This window comes from Hesperophylax consimilis, chromosome 15 (genome assembly GCF_061612785.1).
Source record: "Hesperophylax consimilis isolate HC1 chromosome 15, BYU_Hcon_1.0, whole genome shotgun sequence".
Taxonomy (NCBI): domain Eukaryota; kingdom Metazoa; phylum Arthropoda; class Insecta; order Trichoptera; family Limnephilidae; genus Hesperophylax; species Hesperophylax consimilis.
Window position 1 is genome coordinate 17,728,959 of NC_142850.1, and position 16,783 is coordinate 17,745,741.

Sequence of the window (16,783 nt, forward strand, 5' to 3'; positions counted from 1 at the left end):
TTCCAATGAGGCATGGAATTATGTTCACGGGCGCTTCCTGTATGCCACCCTCTGTAGGTAGGAGCATGATCTTCCATTCGGGGCTCATGAGCACTGTTAAATTGCAATCCTCGTGATAATATAATATGCTGGGTTCTATAGTAAAGTAATCAAACAGCATATTACTTTTAGTAGCCAATTAAACATGTATTTTGGATTACCGGGTACAAATTATATAGTAAACACTTATTACATAAATAGACAAACAGTACAAGACTCTCCCCAAAACCATTTTATTACCGAATTTGGGTAGGTACTATTAAACATCTTAATAATAATAATAATATTTGGATAATTCGTACATATCATAGACATATGAATATTAGTAGACCTGCCCTAAGTGATTAAAAGCGTATTATTCCCCACTCCCCATACCGGTTCCATTGGAGCCGGCTGGGCTCGCGTATGGCTTCCCGTGAATCTTTAGAATGTGACGTCATCATTCTTGTTCGAACTAGCGTCGAGCTATGGTCGAGGCATTTTATGAAATAACACGGCAAAATAGTGGCTTGTGATATGAAAACTTGTAAAAATAGATGTGCAAAAGAGAATAAACCCAATTGTCGTATTACATTCCATATGTAAGCATCATTTTAAGCTTATTCACGTCGTATAATATGAATCAGTTGTAGAAACATATACTATCACATCGAGCCAACATTAGTCGAATGTAGCGATTCTCAAGTGTGCGCATCGTTGTTACTGGGAAGTAAATTATGAACACTTATAAAAGTGTCTTAACTAAATACGTAAACAAAATATTCGACTCTGAAAATAGAAGAATTTTTTTTTGCCGAATTTGGACTTCGCAAATTTGTTCATAACGTGGCGAGTAATTTGCGCTCCCATGTAAAAATGTCTATTCATTCAAAACCAGATTTTACTTTTAAGAACTAAATGGTGATATTATAATGCGAGATGCCTATATACTGTCAGATTGATTTATTGACGAATCACAGTCAGCTTTACCCCCTTCGTTCTTCAACAGTTGATTTTACCCCTCACCTTTAATTTCTAGTCTATATATTCATATGTCTGTGGTACATATACTGTAAGTCGTATTATAGCGGTATTGTGTAAATGCCCACTTGGTCATAAAAATATGTATAGTTTAAGTCATTAGTTAAAAGTCTTAGTTGTAAATCACTTAACATTAATCTTAGTTATAAGCCACTAGTTATAAGCCTCTATCTATGAAACATAGTTATAAGCCAAAAGTAATTAGTTTTAAGTCTAAGTGATCAATGCATAAATTAAGTTGTTAAGCGCCCTTCAGGTGATTTTCTCACGAAAACGGCTCTGTATAAATAATCCAATCATTATTATTATTAGCGCCGTTTTTGAGCAAAATCACCCCAAGGGCGCCGTACAAATTTTTATTACAGAATTGGTTACCTACTCAAAACAACCGCCATGACGGTGGTAAGAGCGTTTTATAATGTTTTCATCAAATGGTTTGTTCTGAATTAAATGTATAAACTTAACACTGCAGTAAAAACACAAAACAGTCAACACTGTATATTAAAATAAACAGTAAGACCGCAGTAAAAACACACTGCATTGTTTTGTTTGTTTAAACATCTTCCATTGTTATTTCATCTCCCGTCTGACGGTGAATACACCGAATGCACGACAGATATCGGTTTCATTTCAATATTGTTTCTAGGCAGTCGAACTAGGAGTATCCATTATTATTTGTTTGGTCTTGAGTCATAAAGGCTCCTGCTCTACGATCGGTACCCGGTCTTCTTTGATCTTCTGGTCTTGAAATTTAAAATGCGGGTCTGAAGTTGCCACTGGTATTACGAGGTGGCCAGTGGACCGCAAATGATCTATTTCTTGTCTTTACTGTTTTCCTTATTTTGTCTTAAGCCAGGGACATAATCGACAGGAAAACACCGGTCTACATAAATACAATGCTATTTTTTAAATTGACTATTTGAAATGTTTTTAACATTTGATTATGTTTTACATAGAAAATAGAAACAAAGGGAGACATGACTAAACTGCACGGACTATCAAAATGGTGGAGCCAATGGAGATGTATTACTCGATTCAAAACTCACTTTCACAGCAAATTTTGAATATGTGCCAAAGAAGGTATCAAAAAAGTCAATTTTCTTAGAAGATTAAGAAATAAATTAAATGGAAACACTACAGAGCTCATTTATAAAACTATAGTTGTTCCACACTTAGATTATTGCTCTACTATGTTATATTTGGCCAATTAAGGAAATTTGAACAAACTAGATGCTATACAGAATAGAGCTATGAGATGTATACTGAGAAAAGGCAAATACGCAAGCATTAATCAAATGAGAGAGCAGCTAAATTGGATTCCAATAAAAAAGAGACTGTTATTTAATGTGTTAATTTTTGTTCATAAAGTCATGATCATGAACAACCAAATGCCAAAATATTTTAAGGATGAAATCGTTTTTAATAGAGATGTTCATAATTACGAAACCAGAAATATAAATAGAATAAGATTGCCACATATGAAGAAATCAAAATCACAGAACTGCCTAATGTACAAAGGACTAAAGATGTATGATGAAATGCCTGAATGTATTTAAAAATAAATGTTATGTTTATTGTAAAAATATTTAAAGTTACAAAATGAATTATTGTCTTGTTTATATTCAAATGTTGTATAAACTAACTCAATAAATAATAAAATAAAAAAGTTATTCGTTTGGTGTGTATAGGGTTTGCAAATCCCGCACCTTTTTAACTCGCGGTGTTGCGGGATAGAATTTAGAACTCTCACGGGTTATCTTTGATACTATGATTATTATCAAAAAGACATTAAAAAGTTACATAGTAATAATAATTCGTATATATCATATTTGGTACTAGTAATATTATAAAAAAGATATTGAACAGGTAATAAACATTTTGTCACATAAACTGTGAAATTTATTATTTGATTCGCGAGGTAGTAGTTTCTCTATTCGAGTACCTGCCGTTTGCCGGTAACGCGACACTTGCGCGGATCAATATAATAACTTCCAGTCTGTTGGGTAGCGGAACATAAGTTCTATCTCGCGGCCTTTTTTGATTCTTTCGTAATCCTCTAACTAGCTAGGGCTTATAACAATACCTGCTATTTATATCAATTTAATTGTTGTATTGAACAACAGTTGCTTTGTCGAAGCACCCATCGACTCTTTCCGAACGCGATCGGATTATCACTGTTTTAAATGGCCGCTGCTTTTTGCCGATAATCAATAACGGAATACATTCCACTTCATCGCCTTAAACCACGGCCTTTTGCTCGGCTCAGATCGGCTCGGGACTACGACACTTTTTGGGCTTTAGCGAAATTTCTACGGACAATTGCTGACCACATGGATAAATTGTGTTGTAAAACATATTTACGATTGAACAAAACCTACTTTATGTACTGCCCGGCTTTGCCCGAGCTTCAACACACTTTTTTCTCATTGAATAATCGAAAATTATGCCACAAATAGACTATGGCATGTTGTCTTATTTTTCACAGTTAAATATATCTTTTTAAGCTCCCGTAGTTAATGATGTAAATGGCGTTGCGCGATGAAAATAGTTGCGGTAGACTATACACATTCACTATTGGAGAGATTTGTTATTTATATATACATTATTTTTTTAATGACTTACACTATGGGCATGACTTCCTAGAGCTTGTAGGTCTATTATTTATTTATTTATTTATTAACGCCTTTTTCGGTACTTTTACATGAAAATATTAAGAAATATAAATTATTTATTGTACATAACTGAATTGCTTCATTAACAGCATTTTATATTTGTTTAAAGATAAATTGAAGATGTCCACTGACTTGGTATTTTTTTCCCCTCCATTTGTATTCTGGGCAAAGAGGAATACATATTGTAGTTAGTCCCATAATTTCTGCACTGAAATAAATCCTGACTTCTAGTATTACGTTTTGGAATCCGAAAGCTTACCAATTCTAGGAATACCGGACTATCAACTAAATTCTTCTGTCTGACAATTTGAGCATATTCATATGATTTAACAGAGTGTTGTAGTTCAACATAATTGATGGAATACCCATTTTAAAATTTATAAAACATAAGAATTTGTTTTTTAGAAAGATTTTAGAAAGATTTAATTGAAAAGTGATGCCTAAGTTTTTGATTTGAGTTAATGTTATATTATTATGCTGAATCTATTGAGTGATCACGTAAGAGGCAGGACGAAAGATTCACAGTATGTCATTTTCAAAATTGGATTGATTCTGGGTGTAATTTAGACAAGCTATTAAGTACCTATCTCTTACGAGTATATGTCTAATATATTTTAACAGATTTTTTTTACTTTCATATTTAAAATTGGAAATGATTTTTCAAGAATTAAGACTATTCCTTGATTCTTCACGGGTCTGCGCTAGTTTCAAATAATGTTTAAATTCTGTAGCATTTAAAAAAAATGTATATTAAAATTTGACTATAAATTTAGAAAAAAGTCTTCTGTTCCATTTGGCAAAGTTTTATCTAGGTTTACACAAATAAAATAAGTTTTCTAACTGTACGGTCTCCGGGAACTATTTGACCAGTTTTATTTTACGCTCTGTGCCAGTTCTCTCGGGAACGGTTCGGTTTTCTGCTAAACAAAGGTTCAGAGTTAGCGCCTAGAGAAGTACTCGTACGTATGTAAACGTTGTCGAATGCGAGTTTGCATTCCGTGTTATAATAATTGACTTATTCTGGTGAAGAAACGGCGCACTTTGTCGCCTTATGATTCTGTTTCTTAACGTTTCCCGTCGCCAGATGGCTAATTCCCCCGCTTCCGTCCAGTGCTGAATCACTGATGGATGAATGCCCATTGTTCTTGCACGGAGTTTGCTGGCTTTGCGGCATTTCATGCAAATTGTTTTGCACAGTTTCCGAATAGCAACATGTCGTATACAATGCTTCGGAAAATTCTTTTCTGACCCATTTTAATATTTATGTATATAAATATATATTCAAGTATTATTTATGTACGCAAAAAATACCTACATTATTATTGTATTGAATGATTCGGGGCCACTTTATCTTAATCCAACTAGAGTTCCGGTTAGTAATCATACCATATTAAAAATGTTTAATTGATGCATTTAGAAAAAATATTTTAAAGATAAATTATCAAAAAAATGAAAAGTAAATATTCTACTTAAGAAGCAATTTCTTCTCCAAATATAGTAGGTATACATATTAATAAAAAAAATATAATAATAATTGTCTTTATCCCAGAAACTAATAACATCTTTTTTATTTATATATATGCTACTAGTAGTAAATTTTACTTACAATATATTTTTTTCCTATTTGTCTTGATTCTATATGTATATCTACAATAACATAATGTACACTCCTCTTCCAACCACAAGCGAATGATTCTCTGGAAGAGAAGTATTAAAGATTGTCATTGTAAATTCTAAACCTTATTACGAGTACTTACATGTACTTTTTCCTTTAATAAATAAAAATAAAATAAAAAATTGGTCCCTGCTATTGGTGACCGGATAATTCAGGACAGCCACAATTCAACACACCTTTGAAAAGTGATATTAAGTAATGAAAAGTAATTTAAAAAACTATGCTAAATAGGTTATTTGTTTTATAAGCTAGTTGTTTTTGCATCACTTTTAATGACTGTACATCACTTTTCCGTCTTTTAGAATAATCTAAATAGTTTAACCTTATCGGCACTCGAAGTAGTCTGTTGAGGGAATATTTTTTTGCTGTAAGAAACATATTAATATTTTATTTGGTATCCGGGGATTTATAGATGTAGATAAATGACTTATGTGACAATGTGCAGGTGCGTAGACATAAATCCTAAAAGGTGTACACAAAATGAATACAAACCAGTAATTTTGCTATTTATATTTGTTTTTCCTATTAGTTCTAATCATTTAGTAGGTGGGCCGCATTACCTATTTTTCAACCTTCGCGGGTCGTATGGAGTACAAGTGCGGCGTACAAAATGGGCCGCGCGAGAAGGGATCGCGAGCCGCGAGTTGCACCGTTGATTTAGTATAACGAATGTAAAAATACACATTTTGTTTATGCTCTTGTTTTATAGACAGTTGTATATTTGAGATTTACTGCATTGCAGAGCAAAACTACTATTAGATCAAGGGAATTTTATCATCTCATTATTAACGTTATAGAGGTCTTTCAAAAAGTAGGCAGCGAGTGTAATACAATTGTTGTTGTTATTTTGGATCCGAAAATTAAGTTAAACCATTGTTTTGGCTGTATTAGACCTTGTTCATGAGGCTAGGTAAGGCATCTTATTAGGATTCATAGTTCCAAGACAGATTTTCCTTGTTTACACTATACCGGGTTTTCCAATAAGAGGTGATATTTTGAATAGCTCGTTATTTCGGTAGATGTTACTTTTGAAGCTGTCATTTTTTGACATTTGAAAAGTAGAAACTACGCCATTAATAAAAATGGAACGATACACGCTTAAACAACGCATTGAAATTATTAAAATTCACTTGAGTCAATCAAATGCAAATCATCTTGAGTGATGAGGCCCATTTCCACCTCCGTGGCTTCGTCAACAAGCAAAATTGTTGCATCTGGGGCTCGGAAAACCCAAGAGTTATTGTTGAAAAGTCTCTCTATCCTCAACGTGTGACTGTTTGGTGCGGTTTATGGTCCGGCGGAGTCATTGAAAATCAGGCTGGAGCAACAGTTGCGGTGAATGGATTGCGCTATCGAGAGATGATTAATGATTTTTCATGGCCGGAACTGGATGGTATTGATCTGGACAACGTTTACTTTCAACAAGACGGCGCTACGTGCCACACAAGCAATGAAATAATTGATCTTTTACGATTGAATATCAAAATAACAACCTCTTATTGGAAAACCCTGTATATGAATCGTAGCAAATCTTGTCATAAATTTGTGATTTCTAATGTAATATATGTTGTCGCGTTCATTATGCAACCACCATGCACCATGTAGTCTTATCATATTTCTTACTAGGAAACAGTCAAATTCTAACACAAAACCTCTATAATTCAATTATTCTAAAAGTCGATAATTAATTGTGAATAAGTTCTATTACATTATTGAATGTTGGCAGCCGTTCGGGGGATATGTAATTATATTCCAATTAAAACCATCGATTCTCTCTTTGAGTTTTTCCGCCTCCGTTTGGATTCCCCAGTGGTCTAGCGTCTAGTGGCTATTCGTTAGACAAGGCAGTCGTGACCACCCGTGACAAGGGTTCGTAGTTCGTATCCCTCGCGAGCCAGCCTCGATGGGCGTTGGCTTCATCCGTCAAACCTTCATCTCGTATCGTCATAATTGACCGTCAATTCTAAATTACACGAAGCACTGAGCTCCGTTGCAAAACTATAAGACTACTTTTACTGTAGATAGTTGTGGGTTTGTATTTCTGAATATTTTATGTTGTAACCTCTTTGATAAAAATACCACCTTAATTTTAAAGTGTCGTTTTGTGAAATATCACCTCATTGGTGCTTTGAAAATCTAGAAAATAATTTAAAATTATGATATTGTCTTTACTAAGTTATGTGAAGTGAACGATGATTGATGTTTTAATGTACATACTGTTGCGGTCTGTCTGCGGTTGTCAAGGTTCGCGCTTGTGGGATTCGGGTTACCATAGTCCCACTTGCTCCACGCATTTACGCGTTTAACTGTATGTATAAATTTATATTAAACACACCAACTCTGTTATTTAGAGATGTTCTGGGCTCCGAAATTTCCACATTTGTGTAATAAACAGAAGATACAAGTTTGCCAGTTGCAAAATGAAAATATTCTGCACAGTCCAGTCTCAGTTCTGTATAGTAGTTAACAATAACTTTCTTTGGACTATCATTTATCGATCCTTTGTTACTCAACAATTAATTCTGTCAATTTTTTAATTGATATTCGTTAAGGTCATTAATTCGCTGTAAGGTCTGGTGTAGGGTCACTCTTAAACCATTGATTTATCGTCGTGTTTAATCGGTTTAATTAGAAACAATTGACATACTTTTTCCGAAATTGCGGTGCATTTAGAAATGTGCCTAGTGTGTATTTATAATATGTTAGTTGACACGTAATTATTAATGCCGGAGAGAGAAGTGCTTTCCGCTCGTCGGCTCTGGATTTACATTGGAAATTATTGTTTTTTTTTAAATAATTTTTGCGCTTTCTCGTTCCATTTCACGGTTTTTGCAATAAAATTAAATCACTTGCAGTACAATTTTCTAATAACGGGGTCTAGACTTGATGTTTTTGTAAACATTTTGGCTTTATATTAAAATTGGTAAGCAGTTTTGTACTTTGAAATGTAAATGTTAACTGTTCAAAATGTTTATATCGGGGGATAATTCTAGAAGCGCCTGTCAGATGTCAGTTTTTTGTAATTTTATTTATTTAATAGAAAATACACTGAAACGTTTCTTATTTAAATGCTGTGGAATCCTATGGCAGGTGCTCTAGATTGTTGAAATTTTGCCCTGTCTAATGTAGAAATCCAAAAATAGATTCAGCCTTTTTGTCCCAACAAATCGCTACACAATCTTCATTCCTGAACGATTAACAAATTTAACATAGGTACTTAAGTAATTTTCTTCGGAACTGGCGTCCCAATCGTCTCTTTGATATTTCCAGTTATGGTTATATCAATCAACCTCTTTATTACAACCTCTTTGGTGTAGTGAATGATCAATTTAACTGTTCTGAAAATACTTTGAGGCGTCGTAATATAATTTGTTCCATATTTTACACTACTTACTATTTTTTTATACTGCTCTACTTTATCAACTGCTCTCAACCGTCTGGAGCCGGTGAGACCAAGGTACCCACAATTGGGGTATGTTGTGTGGCGGAAAGTGATGGGGAGTGTAAATAGGTGGGAAGAGGAAGGCGGAGAAGTACCTGACTATTCAGATCCGGACACTGAATACGACTAAAGCCATTCAAACGGCGACATTCAGGGCGATACTGTAAGTATCTACCACCCCAGAACGTGCCGCAAATATATCTACTATATATATTTTTTAAAATAATGAATTATGAAATAACACAAATTAATCAAGTAAAATTTACTTGCGCACGTCGATATTTGAACTCGCGGCTTCCGGAGTCGTAGGATCATAACCACTCAACCTGTGATTGTCAAGTGGGTAAGATTTATTATGAAAATTTTTTAGAAAAAATAGTACTGAAACTCTAACGAAACCAGATAGTCATGTTTCTCTCATTTATAACGACTTGTAATATTATATTATAAGATTCATTACATTCTTCTACTTGATCTTATAGTAGGTTATTGGCAAAATTCCTCTTCCGAGTTCGAGCGCATTCTTATATTATTATGGCTATCTCCATCACCTTTGTCTCGCGTCTTCTCATTGGAAGTGCGAGGGCATCGTCTCGTTTTTAATGTCTGGCGAAGCGTCTTGAATCCAATGGGATATTATTATATAATACAACCAATCGTGGGCCCGAATACCCACCTTACCAAGAATGCCAATTGGCAATCAGCCAATGGAGAAATTCGTCGCTGGACAAAATTGTCATATAATATTTACGAGACTGTTGTTTCTGGTTTAACCAAAGGAGTTCACAACGTCTTTGTGTTGTATACTGAAGATTTTAGCTTTTAATTTACATATTACAACCCCATAAATAAGTCCAACCTTTACTTTTTCAATCCCCAGATTTAAACCCTAAGATATTACTCCATAGATATTACTTAGATATTACGTAGATATTACTGGTACTCCTACAGACCATCTAAGTACTACTCGTATTGAAGGTTGGTACCGGCTGTGAGCAAGTCGATCCTTCCGACTGGCTGAACCATCTAACTTATTATCTTTTGGCGTTTCTTCCTTGTTACGAACCATCTTGCTAAAATCCTTTATTCCTGTTCCACTCTCTCTATACCTATACCTTTAGCGAGACAACGATGCTTGAGTGGTTTTTCTCTTGAATTGCGCAGTTCTTGCTTGAATTTTGATTTATTGGGTGGTTGCTTTGCCTATTCGGAAAGTCCTGTGTCGAGACAGGCGTAATAGGTAGGTTCATCTCTTGGGTGGTATCAACGGGCGTGTAGAGAGAAGTCATTGAAAGTCACATCTTTCAATTTCTCAATCATCTCTCCCTTTTCTCATCCTTTCCTCTAATCTGCGATCCAATTCTCCTCCCGACTCGCGCTCTGAACCAATCGTGAATTTGTACGAATTTTAATTGCCTGCATCAATTTTGTTCACACAGTAGGGAGCGGGGAGTTTATTCCTCTGAAGCTGTCGTGATTGTATTCTCCTGTCAATACCTGAAGCCGAGCCATTGTTCTATTCGCTAATCTTGTTTACTACCTTCGCAATCTGCACGATTCGGATTTGTTGCCGGGTTCGATTTTAATTTCCAGAGTTGCTGGACTCTGGACTTTGGTAAATGTTCAACGCCGATGTTAACAACACTGTGGGGGCTTTTTGGTATCTAAGCCCTTCTCGAAAAACAACAGTTGTTTTCAGTTACTTCCGGCGTTCTGTTCGTTGCCCACCTATGGATATTCGATATTCTTTCTGGAATACGTGTATAACACTGAAATATAATACTGAAAATAACTGTGAAATTCACTTTCTTTTGGTAGATAAATTAAGATTTCGAAGATTTAGGTGCTTTGTCGTAAAAACTCCAGCAAATAAAAGTATTGCAACCTTCGTGTCGCCAGAGCTCACTGTTAAAGGGTTTTTGTTGCTTCACAAAACATAATTATGCTTCACATTTGGTTGTGCATAGATAGTTTCACAAATTTCTTGCACTTTTACCTATGCCGCACTTGCACGTCCTCAGAACCTTTGAACTTTCATTATAACAAACGAAAGACTTTTTCGGTTCTGTTGCTTGGCATTTTTTCAGCGTAGCGTGAAAAACACCTTATTCTGTGGTGGATTTAATTTACCAGACCCCTTATAAAAAATCCAACGCCGCAGACTTCCTAAATAGATTTTGGCCTTTTCAGCCGCGCCTCTAGGATGGCAAGGGATGGGGAGGGAGAGGGTGGTGGTGCGTCGGCCGATCCATACTCCACCATCCATACAGCCCGTTTCCGCACTGAAAAGGCGATTCACATCGAGTAATATATCAGCCCGCAAGTACTTTGACACGGTTGCAAAAAGAACACAAACCATTTCACGTGGGCTGTACTTGAGAGGTTAATAAGGTTGCCAGCCATCCTGTTAACTCTGCGTTAAATTAAATTATGCGATTGGTGACTTTATTCGGTGCATTGCTGATACTTTCAATTCATTTGAAATAAATTGAAAATTTAATTTAATTTTTTTAATTTCACAGAAAACGATCTTAAAGGTAATACTAAAAAAACATAGACTGACTGATACAGACCAAATATTCAACAACTGTGACGTACTAGATATACGCCAATTATACGTTAAAACACTACTAAACTACATTTTTGACAAAAAAAAAATTTCAACATACACAAAATAACACTAACATACCAGTTAGACAAGCGTACAAAGAAAACATAAAACTCCGACAGTAAATTCAAGCTTTGGACAAAGACACTACCAATACCATGCTATAAAAGCTTTCAACAGTGTAAATTGAAATTAAAATTGAGGAAAATAAAAATAAATTCACACACAAAATTACAAAATGGATTATAGAACAAAAAAGACAATATTACCAAAATGCCATAGCATAAAATAAAAATAAAACCTACACGTAACACACAAAACCAATATAAACACACATCACTCACAAACACACAAGATTATATATTAAATGTATTATTTTATCTTATATTGTAGATTGTATTTAGATTATATTTTCATATTATAAAATGAAGGCCTCAGCACGGCAAGCCACCCAGTGAGGCCAGCATTACTGGAAAACTATGAAATGTAAAAAATATTGTACCAAATAAATAAATAATAAATAATTTACAAAGCCAACTGTGTTAGGCTTATGTCTGAAATGAATGTTGCCTATTTTGAAATGCATTTCAATTCAAAATTAATCATAGAAATTTCCACACTCTGTAGTTAATGGATATTGTTAGTATTTGAATCATCGACTGACAAAAATTAGGCTTATACATTTTAAATCCTAGAATTTCATATGTTTATGAAAAAAGCTGATAGGTATATTTAAAAAAAATACATTGATAAACTTTACAGCACTAAATTTATACAGTCCACCGGTCCCTTCCCACGTTATTACAATATAAATTATTAATTTAACCCTTTAGGTGCCGCGTGCCGATTATAGGCTAGGCGCCACAGAAAACGTCTTGCAAACAGAACACTACAGCTTTAGGAACACGTGTACCTGTCATCTGATCATTCTACATGGGAAATATTTGCAACATCTTTCTTTATTTAGCATGTTTAGAAAGTAACAATAAATTATGAAATTTCACACTAGCAATAAATATTATTTCTTTATTTTTTACGGATTTTTCGACACTTCTTATGAAACTATGAAAAAACAATAATTAAAGCACCCAAAGGGTTAACGCGTGCTTTGACGTTTGTCCTGGCGAGGGAAGAGTTCTTCAGAAAGTGGTCGACAGTTTAAATAAATTTAATGATTAAAACATTGGTCATTTTGGTTTAATTTGATTTGGCGCAACAATATATTTTTTATTACTAAAAACAACGATCTTAATGGCATTCAGATACATTAAAGTTCATTATTTTTTCGCTATTATTATTATCACAATAATCTCCCATTGAATCAGATTACGCTACTTTCCCAATAAATTTTAGTTAGATCTACCCCAAGCTGTAGACGGCCTCTAACACTGGACAGACGCTCTATTTATGGGAGGGAGGGTGGTAAATTGTATATATGTAACGAGGTTACCCGAGGGGTGGCTGGCATAAAATACATTTACAAACACATTGGACATTCAGTATTCTATATCACACAAAGTATTACTATTTTTGAAATTATTGCTAGGCATAGTATATGGTATCTTAATCTTGTCTTTGTCGGTGACTAAGCATGGTTTAATAACGCCTGTAGTAATATTTTGTCTGAATGTATTATTATTAAATTTAGGGTCATCATCCTCCTTGAAAGTACTGACAAAGGTAACAATGCATAAAAAAACACTCATCGCGTAAGTTTTTGAACGCCGTGCATTGCCCTGTCTGGCGTATTACAACTTTGAGGAAAATCACGCGGTTACTAACTAATCTTTATTGAGATTCGTCAGATCAGTTCAAAATCTTCAGGAAAGTTTGGCCTCCGATTTTTGATCTCAAAATTTCTCATATTTCTCCAGGTCCTCCAGCACTTTGTCTATGAATATAATCTTGGTTTGCCTCTAATCGTTGTATGAGATGGCTTACTTACCGTCTTAACTGAAAATTAAATGGATATTATTTTGTGTAGTAAATAGGGGTGTTGACCTAGAAATTTCGGACATAAATAATTACACGTAGATATACCAGGATTCAAGATCTTACTGTTACTTTGGTAGAAAAGGCTTACTGAGACAAACAAACAAAGATTTTCTGGTTGATAATTACGATATGAAAATGTAGCGTTCTAATTATTTAACGACGCGATCTAGAAACGTCGCAATAACCCGAGATGAATCACGAATCAGACGGGGATGGCGCACAGATTGGGAGGGGTGGGAGGACGTCACGCTGGGTAGGCCCTCCCCCCTGCCACCCGCTTCCCCCGTGGCCTGACGTACTGGGTGGGATATAGCCAGCCGCTCGCCGGTGATTCAAGCAGTCAGCTGTTCGCCCCAGCCGCAACCGGTCGCTAACCAGAACGATTCCCGCCCAACTCACTCCCAACTCGACACTCGACTCCCAGCCTCGCTCGTGATAACACACTAAAGACTCGCGCTCTTCCCCAATAATAAAACAATTAATTTACTGAAAACTAAACGATCGCTGAATTTATCTCCAAATTTAAAATCAAGTGAATCGTATTACGATTTCGCTCCTCTCGCAGAAAGTATCAGTGATTGAATTTTCATCTCGCTTTTTGCTACGACCCCTCGCAAAGGGTAGTGTGTGATTTTATCTGCATCAAGAAGAAGAAAAGGCTTTGATTTGAAGATGGCGACCTACGCAGCCTTCAAGCACGTGGAGCTCCACAAAGTCGGCAATGGAAAGAACAGGTATGCCTCGATCCCGAGGGATGCTTTTAGTTTTGGGTGGATACACGATTATTGATTGCGTCTTCCCCGTTTGTGAGGAAAATTCTGGGATTCCGGGAAAATTTAAGTCTTACAGCCGAATTTTACGATATTTTCATTTACATTGTGTTTATTTTGTTCTGCATTTGAGTACTGTCTTACTTTGGACCTGCACCCAAATATTTTTTTTTGAAAATGGAAATAATTTTTTTGTCACGAAGACGGTTTTTGATAAAAACCTTTGATTTTTTTTAGAAAATTAAATACACGCTTCTATGCTGTATTTTTTAAATAAATATTTAGATTTTCACATTTTCATCGCCTCTTCAATTTAGCCATCTTGACATAATGTATTCATTTTTTGCACAGTAACGTCTGACCTTTCTGGGGAAGAATAAATTCAGTATTCGAAATTAAATTCAATAACTTTCTATGCAGATAAATTCTTTTTCTGTTAAAGCTTTATAAAAATCAACGCCATTCATAGACATGCTTAAAAATACCTTAAATTATAAGTACAAATGGCAACTATTAAAGCTTTTTGGCATTTATTGTAGAGCTTCAAAAACTTTACTTTAAGTTTAGAATGGCCTTACTCGTAGTATTTAAATATTTTTATGATTCGACCTTCAATATTTGACGTATAGTTAAAAAAAATAATTTGATAATTTCGACAACACGGCCTACATGAAAGGTTTAGTTTTCAGAACATTCGAAGAAAATTGATTTATTTATTTAGAACTGAAGTTTGAATTATTTTTAAACTGGTAGAATAACTTGTCATGTAATATAGTTTGCATGGTAAATATCTCGTGATTCTTTCTCATCAAAACTACACTCGCTGTTAAAAAATTATACAGCTGCTTTTTACTTTAGCATGCTTTTTCAAAATACATACCGGACTAAAGAAATAGTGTTAGTCAACAGAGGTAATTCCGATTAAAAGTAGAATTTTGTGTTTATTCAGTTTTTTTAACTGTGATAACTTAATTTTATTAACTCTCCAAAGGGGTATATTTCTATAATATATGTGTCATGTCATCATGTTTTGTTCGGTGTAAGCACACAATATTAGACGCTTTTAAATAAATATCTATGTAAAAGGTCGTATTTTTATTTTTAAATTTATGTACCTATTTAGTATTTAGGTACACTGGTATTTAGTGGATAAACGAAATTAAAACGACATAATGTTAAAAAAAATATTGAAAATTCAGTAATACCCTATTTAATGGTTAGAATAATTCTCCTATTGACGTATTAAAACAGCAACAACCCATTAAGGCGATGCCACACATAGTAATTAAAAATCACGTGTTTTTGGTTTGAAAATTTCGTCGCCTAGAAATGTTTCAGATGCTTTAATTAAATACTGCAAGTAGAATACATCTTGGCCTTTGAAATAATCGAGTGTTTTTTAGATAAGTCTTTTTTATAAGCCCAGAAAAAAATAATGTAAAGGCCTATGAAAACTGCTTTAAAGTTCAAAATATCCTACTCACGAACCCATTTTCGGTTATAATTTTATTGTATAATGTGGCAAATTAAGTTATTCATAAAATAATCGAAAAAAAAAATATTTATGCCTGAACATCCACAAAATAAAATAAAAGGCACTTTTTGGCCATGTTTTTTTCTTGCATAAATCAAAACAGGCGGATGGTGTTAAGCCGGAATTTAAACCTTATCGCCATCTACATAAGGGTTGTTATTGATAGCGGCTCAATTTAAAATATTACACGACGTATTGCATCGCCTTAAGAAATCCACTTGATTAGATCGGGTATCTTATTTAATGTTATTGTTCATTCACTTACCTATTTACAATAATGACGATCATGTCCTATGCTTTATTTATAAAGCCCTATTTCTTCGTATTCAAAATAAAGAACACCACAGTGCTTATGGAAATACAATAGGATTATGCATACATCATATAATAATATTTAGTAAGGCTTCTCTATACAGCCTGCGCGTGTTATAATAATGTTTAATATTTAACATGTATCACCTGTCTGCCACGCGCCTAGTTCCCTGTCACGGTGTTGTTAACAATAGAGCCTCCAAATGGTTCCCGAAATTGGTTCACATTGTATCTAATGCCTTAACCCCAGGTGACCCCAAAATAACCAAATAGTGGGCTGTTTATTATTAAGTGATACAAATTTTGATTTTAAAACACAATAACATCAATATTCGATGCATTATTATGTTGATAAATTCCAAAATATTCTGACTTCGGAGTAATTACCAATTAAATGAAACAACTTTCACTGTTTTTACAATTTGTTTTATTTAATATGTCTTTCTTGTCGCGGGAGCTCGCGGGACATGTACATCAAACTTATATACATGTTTATATTTATCAATAAGATGAATAAATTAAGAAAAAAACAAAAAAGCTTTGTTAGACTCATGAATATTTTTTTGACTGAAGTATCAACATTACTCGTATTTGCGATCATGCTTAGCAAACGTCACCAAAACGAGATTTAAAAAAAAATTTAAATGAATTTATTTAATTGGGTAAAAGCGATTAGATCGTTAGAAATAAGTTCTTCTCGCTGTCGAAACAAGGAA

General features: G+C 34.3%; 1 protein-coding gene across 3 annotated transcripts in view; it reads left to right on the forward strand.

The window, feature by feature from the left end:
* The window catches only part of Jupiter (microtubule-associated protein Jupiter), a 271,036-nt gene that overhangs the window by 216,193 nt on the left and 38,060 nt on the right, over positions 1-16,783 (forward strand). For 2 of the 3 annotated variants that reach the window (XM_089640282.1, XM_089640280.1), the window contains exon 1: positions 13,807-14,185. The exons of the other annotated variant lie outside the window; for it this stretch is intronic. In XM_089640282.1, coding sequence (XP_089496408.1) covers positions 14,124-14,185 — 62 coding nt within the window. In that variant the 5' untranslated portion in view covers positions 13,807-14,123. Of the gene's footprint in view, positions 1-13,806; positions 14,186-16,783 lie in introns of those variants that run through there. 3 annotated transcript variants of the gene reach the window in all.